The sequence below is a fragment of the Limulus polyphemus genome, unplaced genomic scaffold (genome assembly GCF_000517525.1).
Source record: "Limulus polyphemus unplaced genomic scaffold, Limulus_polyphemus-2.1.2 Scaffold22, whole genome shotgun sequence".
NCBI classification, from domain to species: Eukaryota; Metazoa; Arthropoda; class Merostomata; order Xiphosura; family Limulidae; genus Limulus; species Limulus polyphemus.
Window position 1 is genome coordinate 566,436 of NW_013665632.1, and position 11,959 is coordinate 578,394.

At 33.4% G+C, this 11,959-nt stretch overlaps 2 protein-coding genes across 2 annotated transcripts in view; one reads left to right on the plus strand and one right to left on the minus strand.

Moving 5' to 3' along the window:
• The window catches only part of LOC106458341 (glutamate-gated chloride channel-like), an 80,730-nt gene that overhangs the window by 65,800 nt on the left and 2,971 nt on the right, over positions 1–11,959 (plus strand). Inside the window, exons 5-8 of the mRNA XM_022384895.1 lie at positions 2,160–2,428; positions 3,976–4,155; positions 6,787–7,001; positions 9,911–10,102. Coding sequence (XP_022240603.1) covers positions 2,160–2,428; positions 3,976–4,155; positions 6,787–7,001; positions 9,911–10,102 — 856 coding nt within the window. The remainder of the gene's footprint in view (positions 1–2,159; positions 2,429–3,975; positions 4,156–6,786; positions 7,002–9,910; positions 10,103–11,959) is intronic.
• Positions 3,867–11,959, minus strand: part of LOC106458351 (diacylglycerol kinase 1-like) — a 346,054-nt gene continuing 337,961 nt past the window's right edge. Inside the window, exon 27 of the mRNA XM_022384776.1 lies at positions 3,867–4,125. The gene's annotated coding sequence lies outside the window, so the exon portion shown is untranslated. The remainder of the gene's footprint in view (positions 4,126–11,959) is intronic.

Sequence of the window (11,959 nt, forward strand, 5' to 3'; positions counted from 1 at the left end):
ACAACAAACAAGTTTTACGTTTTACATAAAAACGTACTTCCTTTAATTATTTAGGGCAGATAAGAGTCAATTAACATAGTTTTCCAAACAGAAATATTTTTATAAAATCTATTTTTATCGTGCCAATTATTAATTTCATATAATGGGATCCTAACATTTGTAAACGTTTTGATTTGGGATGGATAAATATTTAATGTTTTTAATAATAATTCTTTGGGGTTTTATTTTTCAAATACGAGACTTACGAGTTTCATTAAAGTTTTTAGATTTAAAACTGTATTGAAAAATTATAGTGAATAAAGACTTACATTGCACGTTAAGAAACTATTATTATCAATAGGGCGAAAATTAATGTCTATATTTCATAATTATATCTTAAAAGAATTATAAATTTTACCTGCCGTGGAAAGGTTTTGTGATTTAAATATACTTTGCGAGCTATTATGTGAGTCATAAAGTTCCCATTTTCGAATGTGAATTATTTGAAGTTTATAATTATGCCCCAGATATTCTAGAAGAAGGAAATATTTCCGGTATTTCTAACGGCTGTTGAAGTTTTTTGAGTTTCTCTGTGATTCATACTGCAAAGCTCAAAGTGCCTAATACTCTGATTATTTTATATTTATATGTGAGTCATATCAGCTGTCGAAGTATTGAAACATATGGGTTTTTTAATTTCCTTGTTCATTTGAACTGCAGAAACTCTTCGGTTATAGGAATAGTTTCACCTTACAAACGTCAGTAATGATATGCTTAATAAGCCAGGAAACAATTGCGAGGAACTGTCAACTACAAACTTGCCGTTAGCATATTGGAGTTTTATTTTTATCATTGCCAGCTTTCTGTACTATACATTTGTGTATTTCGTGGAAACTTGACGCAGTATTTGTATGAGCTCTTATGGCAAAAAAGAAACATACACAATAAAAACGAGTCAGTCATAGAAAAGATAACATCATACATTACCGATACATTGATAGGCTAGTATAAATTATATATCTTGAAGTTTATTAGATACATATTTTCAAAAATAGCGTAACTAAAAATTGCTCCACACACACAACAAATAAAACATGATTGATTAAAGCCGAAAGATTGGCCATGAAGGGCTTAACTATATTGACTTTTGACAATAACTAAATAGGAATATGAGATTATACTGGTCAGTGTTCTTGTTCGCATCAACTGAGCAGTTTTAGAAACGGTGAACTTATACAAGTTAGTGTTCCTATCCACATCAACTGAGTAGCTATGGAAACAATGGTGTATACGTTAGTGTTCTTGTTCGTAACAGCTGAGTAAACATAGAAACGGCGAGTTTCTGGAGGATAGCGCTCTTGTTCAGATCTTAGTAGCTATAAGAACGGCCATATTACATTGAATAGTTTGTTATTTTTTAGAGCAAAGCCACATTGGGCTATCTATTGTGTTCACAGCGGGAAATCGAACTCCGAATTTTAGCGTTGTAAGTCCGTAAACTTACCGCTGTACCACCGGGGGGGGGGGGACGTATACAGTGAATAGTGTTATTCTTCACAACAACTGAGTAGCTATGGGAACAGTGAAAATATAAAGTTCAAAACAGAATGTCGAGACTTTATCATTTAAATAATTTATTCCACTTTTTCCAGACAACGCTATTTCTAAATGTTTAGTTCGCCGGTGGGACAGCCGTAAGTCTACAGACTTCCAATGCTAAAATTCGAGGTTCTATTCCCCGCGGTTGACATAGAAAATAACCCAATAAACATTTTAAATGATAGAGTAGAATTCGGGACTCGATTCCTCCACAGTCGATACAGTAGATAGCCCAATGTGGCTTTAACTCACACAACACACAGCTTTTATGTATTTATATATATATATCAACGTATCTATGGAAAAACACAAGGTTAACATTTTTTATACACTACAACGAAAATACAATCGTGTACGATGGTTTTTAATATTTCAAATAACAACTTTGGAAGCACTTCGTTGATACTGTTATACCTTGTCGAGAACATTCCGTGGAACAAGTCATTTATTACATTAGAACGAACTTAACTTTGTATGATTATATTGAAATAGAATTTTCTGGGTTTCAGGAAGCCAAGGACGGAACAGTTGCATTATTGCTTACTTGCCAAAACTCTAATTGAATAAAACATACACTACAGGTCAAAAGTTTGGAAGTGGGTAAAGTGTGGAGAGCTGTATAACTGGGTAGGGTGTGAAAAGCTCTACGGCCAGGGAGAGTATGGAAGGCCACACCCTACCCACTTGTACAGCCTTCCATACTCTCCCTGGCCGTATAGCTTTTCACACCCTACCCACTTGTACAGAAAGCTCTACGGCCAGGGAGAGTATGGAAGGCTGTACAAGTGGGTAGGGTGTAGAGAGCTGTACCAGTGGATAGAGTGTGGAAAGCTTTATAACTGGGTAGGATGTAGAAAGCTGTAGAGCTGGGTAGAATGAGTGTGTTGGCTGATAAGTCAACTTAGAATACTTGCACATTAAACATGTTGGTTTCACTGAACAGATAAAAGTTTTATTTTCAAGTTATGTAAACAATTTTATCGAGCAGTGTGTAATGCAATAACACACCAAATATGATGCACTAAAACAATTATGCTATAATTATTATTTTTTTTAATTTCACTGTCATAAATAATTGCCTAGTAAATTCTGCAATGTATATAAAAATGCAGTCAGTATTCCAACGCTTAAGGCGCCATATATTTGGCGGGAAACATGATTTTTGGGGAGAAAGGGAGAGCGAATATTCTGCTCCGTCTTACGGCAGTAAAAGTATCATATTTGAGAACCGACTTAAATTTCGGGAAAGATTGTACTTTAAAACTTTTTAGAAAACTAAAGTAATTTTCTATTCAGGAAAACCAATATATTTAATATTCAAATACCTTAAGTTCATTTATCAGGCACTACGCACATCCTCCACAGTTTACAGTTTTTTATACCCTACCCAGTTGTACAGTTTTCCACATCCTTTCTATCCACCCTACCCAGCTGTACAGCATTCCACACTCACCCTACCTACTTGTACAGCTCTCTACACTCTACCTAGTTGTACCTCTTTCCATACCCTACCCAGTTGTACAGATTTCCTCACCCTACCCACAGTACAGCTTTCCTAATAAAGTGAGGACATAGTGGGCGGCAAGTAAATTTATTACAGAGCTTTACTATCAATATTTTTAGTATCGTTTTAAAAAGAAAACAGTTAACTGCTGAAGGATAAAAGAGTTTAGTAATTTAACGATGAAGACGAGAAGAATTAAGAGTATTGTCTCCCAAGAGACTTATGTGATAATATTCTTTAAAACAATTCGTGTTTTGGATTTTTTAACGTGTTTTTTTACAATTCATGTATCAAAAACAAAATTGTCTGATCGTATAAAATTACTATCGATGATTCTTACTCTCTATTTCATTACATTTCTTCTAATTCCTGGAAATTTAGAAGATCTTGCCATCCGAGTGAGGTAAAAAAAAGAACATTCTTCTCGAGAGACTGCTATCATACACTCCTAAAAACGTTAAAAAGCTTACTAATATCTCAGCAAGTTCACATTTTAAAACTCAGTTAAAAAAAAAAAGGTGAGCCACAAGTATCTGGTTATTCCCAAGTCACACTACAAATAATTATGATTGAATCTTTTTGATAGTTCTTTTGTCAGTAATTCAAGGAAATATCCTATGTATACTTATATTAGTAAATTACATAAAAATATAACATATCTTTAAAAACAAAACTGCATGTAAATAGTTTTGTTCTTCAACTATATTTTTGTATGTAACAAGTGAAATTTACTGTAATTTTAAGATTAAGTTACGCCCGTCTGAAAGGTAAAAGGTAGAAGTAAAACAATTAATATAAGTAGATGTTCAAGTCACAGTTTATTTATTTTTTACACTTAGGAGCGTTTTTCTACCTTAGAGTTAAAAATGTAAATTGATAAATGTATATTTAAGTTCAAGTTGACATCTGTTCTTTAATAGGGAAGTACGATATCAAAAGCTTGCTGCTGAGGTGGCGACAGGTGAACCAAAAAGACCTATGTCTCATCATTCCTGAGCTGACCCTTCCAGAGCATTCTTTGGACAAGGATAGCGTCATCTGTACTGAAAATAATAAGAACTACGATACAGCGGGTATTTTTTATCTCTATAAACTAATTACACTCTAATAAAACGTTGATTTCTGTGAAACATAAATATGTTGTTTCAATGGTTACAACACAAGTTCAAGTTAAAAACGACACAGTCAATGTGGGTTAACAAAGTATAATATGAATGTGTTGGCTGTTGCAAAATATCTATATTGAATTTTTTATAGTCAACACACACATAATGATATTAATATATTAAGGCAATTAATAACGTAAATTAAAAGTCAGTTGATAAAAACAATATTTTAAAAATTATCTCGGGTGAAAAGCGAATCAATTCAACCATGTTCTATTCTGAACGTATAAACCAGAACTCGTCGAAAAATTTTATTTAAAAAGACAACAATGTATTTAAAATAATACAATTTTAAATTGAAAACCGTACGGGTTTTTGTGTTCTTAGAAAACACGAGAAACTTGTATGATTATATCACTACAAGTTAATCTTCACCCTAAATTACTTACTTTTCAAAACACAGATAAAGGTACTTAAAAATAAATATCTTGATTCTCTGTTATCCGTCACACATGTGGTAAATCAAACTTGTTAGGTTCTTGTAATATGAACGTAAAAAACAAAACAAAAAGGCAAAAGCTGATAAATATTTGAGACTTATTTGTTTGAAATATTTCAAAACAATCATTCCAGTAACCATTAGTGGGATTAATCACAATATCTTTAGGTATGACTCGTATGTTTTTAGAGACTTTTTAATCTAACAAAGTCATATTCCAAAACAATCATTCCAGTAACCATTAGTGGGATTAATCACAATATCTTTAGGTATGACTCGTATGTTTTTAGAGACTTTTTAACCTAACAAAGTCATATTCCAAAACAATCATTCCAGTAACCATTAGTGGGATTAATCACAATATCTTTAGGTATGACTCGTATGTTTTTAGAGACTTTTTAACCTAACAAAGTCATAGACCCATAAGTAATTAGGCGAATAAATAGTTTAGAAAAAAAAGAGATTAAATCCGATTTAAAACTCTCATTGGAAATTCTAGGGTTAAGTACGTTTCAAGAATATTATTCTCTTTGGTGATTCCATATACACTCATAGATTTTGTTAAAATTATTCGGGCTCCTAGTGGCTCAGAGGTAAGTCTGAAGGTTTATAACGCTAAAGTCCGGATTTAGATACCCGTGGTGGGCACAACACAGATAGCGCATTGTGTACCTTTGCGTTTATAACAACAAATAAACAAACGCACATTATTCAGCAGATCCTTAGTGTATATTTTTTGTGTTATTGAATCATTGGGCTGATCAATCACCTTGAAAATAATATTGATTTTTTTATTTAGTTATTTCATTTTTGAAGCTTATTAAAAACGGAGAAAGAAACATAACCATCTTGTATTTTCATTGTTTACCATTTGTTTAATGTCAGATCATAAGTATTATTGTTTAACATTTGTTTAATGTGAAATCATAAGCACCATTGTTTGCAATTTGTTTAATGTCAGACAATAAGCATCATTACTTGCCATTTGTTTAATGTCAGATTAGAAGCATAATTTTTCCCATTTCTTTAATGTCAGACCATAAGCATCGTGTTTACCATTTGTTTAATGCCAGATCATAAGCAGCATTGTTTACCATTTGTTTAATGCCAGATCATAAGCAGCATAATTTACTATTTTTTTAACGCCAGATAATAAGCAGCATTGTTTACCATTTGTTTAATGCCAGATCAGAAGCAACATTGTTTACATTTTTTTAACGCCAGATCATAAGCAGCATTGTTTACCATTTGTTTAATGCCAGATCAAAAGCATAATTGTTTACCATTTTTAACGCCAGATCATAAGCAGCATTGTTTACCATTTGTTTAATGCCAGATCATAAGCAGCATTGTTTACCATTTTTTAACGCCAGATCATAAGCAGCATTATTTACCATTTATTTAATGCCAGATCAGAAGCATCATTGTTTACTATTTGTTTAATGTCAGATCAGAAGCATCATTGCGGTACTTTTCAGAAGTGCTTTGTGAACCTATTGGTTATGAAATTTACAGCAAAAGTTCATAGCAGTTTTTCTAATATAGTCAAAAGACTAGTTACTAGATTTCGCTCTTGCATGTGTAGCATTGTATTTTAGTCGGTTTAAAGTGTCACACCTAACTGAGCTTATAAAACATTAAAATTACATTATTACTGATTATTCAAACTACCTGTGAACATGCTATTATACCTTGAACTTTGATAATCATAGAACCCCTTATCTGATCTATTAACAATAACAAAAATCTGTACAAGAAATATATCCGCGGTGTTCAATGTGCTGAAAGTTGGGATTTTCACTGAGTAAGTCTCTCTTTACCTGGTATAAACATTGGTAAGTACAATTAATTTTTTGAATAGTTCCATTGTGTGTGGCATGATTCTTAATGATGCCCTGTACAGACTTTATTCCATACTAGTAAATACTCTTTGTTAATACCACAAGCGACAGTTGGTGATTGTAGTAGATTGGTGTTAATTCTCGGTTATCACCCTTTTACTTAAAAAACTGTTCGACATCAAAGATTGTTTTTGTTTGCGAAAATGATTGCTCATACACGGATCTTTGTAAGCTATTTTTCACATTTTGTATAACCAGGAGGATACAGTGGCTTGATAGCGACATTCAGTCTACGCCGAGAGTTCAGCTATTATATGATTGAAGTTTATGTGCCAATCATGTTGCTGGTCATTGTATCTTGGATATCCTTCTGGTTGGACGTTCATGCTGTCCCTGCTCGTGTAGCTCTCGGGATCACCACCATTTTAACAGTCATCACTAATTCTAGAGGGGTCAAGGATTCTATTCCAAGGGTAAGAGGTCAAGTAACTGACCTTTCATGTATCATTTGTAGTTCGGCTAGTGTTTCACCATCCAAATAACAGAAATTTAGATAGTTTTGTGCAGGGTTTACAGTCGGTACCAGTACCGGTACCGGCGGTACTCGGCATCCAGTACCAGTACTGATTTATAGTATATCATATGTTGAGAATAATATCTGTTATCACATGTCCCATCTTCGGAGTTTTGACCGAACGCCTCCTCAGGTATTTCAGCTTCGTTTTTCACAGTATTTTAAATGTTTGACGTAGTAGTTTTGAGTTCATACTTCAGTCGTTAAGCGAATCTCACCGTGAAAATCGGCAATAGCATGAAATATGGGAAACTGGTAACTTCAACACTCTGGAAGAAAACGTGAATGTGCCTACATAACTGATTGCACTTTAGGTAGGTGCGTGCGTGATTAACCCTTAGCATGCGGGCAGTCAGACTGCGCATGTCACAACGTTTTAATGAGTTACATTCAAAATTTAATCAAACTACTTAATTGTCATGGTATACAAACATACTTGACAACAAACTATAGATAATAAATCAACTTTTAATATTATATAAGTTTTAAGTTCTTAATTATATAAGGAAATACTTAAAAACAAACTCAAATTCCCCTAGTGTGAGAATTTGGATATTTGTTCTTGAGCCATCTCCTCTTCTGGATTTTTTGTCCACCACCCTAGAAAACTACGAAATGCAACTTAAAATATTCTCTATAATTTCGTCATTGATATTCTGAACATATATTTTTATATTCTTCAATCTTATAGGGCTAAAGAGCAATCAATGAAAATTCAGAAACCACTTTCCACACCTACCTCTGACATGTTCTAGTTTACAATTTGCTAATAGATTTTTCTGAGGCTTGCTCCCATTAAATTTATAACCAATAGAAAGTTTAGATTTAAACTACTTCATTGCCATAGTTGTCATACCACGTGGGCTTACAGATAATTGATAATTTGGTTTGATGTGAAAATTTTTCCACGAGAATACACTGGGAAGAAAAGTTGAATTTCTCACATGATTAGAGATGCTCGAGTACCGGTACGGCAATCTGGTACCGCCGGTACTATTGGAAACCCTGGTTTTGTGTAGTAATTAGCGAGGGTATTGTGTGTTATTGTACATGCACGAAATAGATATTATGTTAAAATATACAATTATTAATTAAAATATATGATTAGTAGATGTATAACATATTTTACCTGTAATAATCTGTAGTATACATATACTTATATATGACTAAACGATGAGTTTATCCCATGCGATACTAGATGTTGAGTGTATAAACCCTATAATTTTTTGTTTGTTTACAGAGAACGTATAAGTGTTTGAATGACTTCTATCAAATTGGATTTAACTTGTTAATGGTCAAAAATTATTCTATAAGTATTCTAATCGGAGATGTTATCTTATAAAAAAGTTATCCCAAAAATTGAAGTTCGACGACTCAAAATTTGTTTTATGAATTCACCTGAAAGGAAAAAGGAGTTAGTCATAAACCAAGTAAAGTTACATTTATTGTAATGTTGTAAACTGAAGACTTGGTCAACCAAACTAGGCCCGGCATGGCCAGGTGGATAAGGCGCTCGACTCACAATCTGAGGGTCGCGGGTTCGAATCCGCATCCCACCAAACATGCTAGCCCTTTCAGCCATGGGGGCGTTATAATGTGACGGTCAATCCCACTATTCGTTGGTAAAAGAGTAGCCCAAGAGTTGGCGGTGGGTGGTGATGACTAGCTGCCTTCCCTCTAGTCTTACACTGCTAAATTAGGGACGGCTAGCGCAGATAGCCCTCGTGTAGCTTTGCGCGAAATTCCAAAACAAACAAACAAACAAACAACCAAACTAACATTTCTAGTGGATTTAGTAGATTGGTAGCCGAAACGTAAGATTAAAAACTAGTTAATTATTACTATGTAACACTAATAATAAAAAATAAGACTTATGTAATTGTATGATAACGTTGACTAAAGTATTTAAGACTTATGTAATTGTATGATAACGTTGACTAAAGTATTTAAGACTTATGTACTTGTATGATAACGTTGACTAAAGTATTTAAGACTTATGTACTTGTATGATAACGTTGACTAAAGTATTTAAGACTTATGTAATTGTATGATAACGTTGACTAATATATTTAAGACTTATGTAAGTGTATGATAACGTTGACAAAAGTATTTAAAACTTATGTAATTGTATGACAACGTTGACTAAAGTATTTAAGACTTATGTAATTGTATGACAACGTTGACTAAAGTATTTAAGACTTATGTAATTGTATGACAACGTTGACTAAAGTATTTAAGACTTATGTAATTGTATGATAACGTTGACTAAAGTATATTTTGCAATTTCTTTTTACTAGATGAACACTTCTCTTTCATAATAAATAGGGTTAAAGATTAGGTCAAATAACTTAAACAGACTAATATGACGTTACTTATACGGTTTTCGAGTTGTCCTTTCCTCACTTACATTCACATATGTAGGTATTTGAAGAACTTGTATCATTAGCGCCTCTAATTTATTCTTCTAAGTTATTTTGCGGACAAGGTATTTAAAATAATGTAATATTTTCCTCTCATCACCAGAAACATGAAGCATGAAGCCCAACTTGTATTCTACTTGCATTTGTTCAGGGTTAGATGAAGTGTGGAATTTTCGAAACCGGTCTAATTCAGAGACAAATGGTAAATCAAATGATAGACTTGCCACTGAGATATACCGGTTTCAGGGAATGCGTCCCTTGTCAATAATCCTGGACAAGGGGAAACCGAAAATGGGTTTCAGGGTATTTCTCTCTGAAATTACAGTTTTTGTTGCTGATCAAAACACACTATATTAACACAAAAATATTTATAAACTATCATTTACAGGTCTCGTACATCAAAGCTGTAGATGTGTGGAACCTAGGTTGTACTTTGTTGGTCTTCTGTGCTTTCTTGGAGTTCCCTCTTGTCAACTTCATCGCTAGAAAGGCGAGAATGAAGGCGGTGACAGAAATTGCACAAAATGGTGACAATAAAGGGCAGCTTCAGAAGGACGTTGACCTCAATCGAACTTTTCAGGTATGTGATATCACTGAGGTATTTGGTCACCTTCTGAGTGTACCATCCCTCGTTTTTACCAATTTTAACATTTAATTGGATCTATTTTATTAGCCGCGGCATAACGGCTCATGGAATGGCTTTGTTTTGTTTTAAAGGTACAAGCTTTTAGCTCATAGCTCCGTCATCTCTTGACCGATTTCAGATCTAATTACAGGTATGGACTCAGGAGGTCAAACACTTTCGATTGATGTATTTGACCACGCCCAAGGTCTCACAGAGTAATTTATTCTAATGCTGTCTAAAATAATTTCAATTTGAGGGTAGGCTGGTAGAGATCCTGATGAGTATAAAATTGAATCTGGTATACGCGCGCCCTACGTTTGGTTTCTTTGTTTGTAATTAAACACAAAGCTACACAATGGGCTATATGTGCTCTGCCCATATAAAAGTCTTATAGATTAATTTACTCTAATCCTGCCTAAAATAATTCAAGTGCCGCGGCTGTTGAAGATTCCTTCTCGTTTTTAGCCGCGGCATAGTGGCTCATAGAATGGCTCCGAGTTTGTATTTTTTCTTCAAGTAGAAACTTTTAGCTCATAGCTCCATCTCTTGACCTATTTGAGATCTAATTACAGCCGTGGCTAGTGAAGATTTTTTTTTCAAAACCTTTTTGAGTCTTTTTGGCCATTATTTGTATGTATTTCTTGCATAATAAAGTAAGAATACTCTTTCATGCTTTCTCTGTTATGCGTTGAAACGTGAACTTGGTTTTTGGTTGGAGGTTTTTACCTTAACCTTGATCTTAACTTCGCCTCCGTCATAACTAGAAGATTAAGCTAGTCATTCAAGCCTTCTTCAGAAGAAGAAAGTTCTTTGCAACTTTAGACGTGTAGTTAGGGTTATTACCACCTGAAAAATCTATTTTTTCACGACCATCGACTCCTCATCTATTAGGATCATTTTTTTTACAAAGCTGTTAAAAAGCCACCAATTCATAATGATATATTTTCTATTTGTGTGTTTTCAACTTAATATGTTTAAAAAAAATTCCAAACTTCAAGCTCAGTAATTGTTACGTCATTTATATATTAATGTTTATACTGTGTTCCATTAAGAATAAAGTCATTTGCGTGATTATTTAAATATGTTAAAGATTTCCACCAAAGGTGAGAGTGAAAAGAAAATCTGTATAGTGAAATATAAAGGACTCAAAAACCCCATAGATATTATATACACTTCACCGTTATAAAAGGTTAAAAACAGCGTTGTCTGTGATCAACAGTTCTACCACAAAGGTTCTGCCACTGATCGGTTATTTATTTAACGGTGATATCACAAGGTAGAATATATCTCAAGTAACCACATCAGTTTAAATAGATCTATCACAAAAGTTTTCAGTTTAAATAACTCTAACACAAAAGTTCTGCCACTGATCGGTTAATTTATTTTACGGTGATATCACAAGGTAGAATATATCTCAAGTATCCATATCAGTTTAAATAGCTCTATCACAAAAGTTCTGCCACTGATCGGTTAATTTATTTAACGGTGATATCACAAGGTAGAATATATCTCAAGTATCCATATCAGTTTAAATAGCTCTAACACAAAAGTTCTGCCACTGATTGGTTAATTTATTTAACGGTGATATCACAAGGTAGAATATATCTCAAGTAACCATATCAGTTTAAATAGATCAATCACAAAAGTTTTCAGTTTAAATAACTCTAACACAAAAGTTCTGCCACTGATCGGTTAATTTATTTAACGGTGATATCACAAGGTAGAATATATCTCAAGTAACCGTATCAGTTTAAATAGCTCTAACACAAAAGCTTTTCCAATGATCGGTTAGTTTATTTAACGGTGATATCA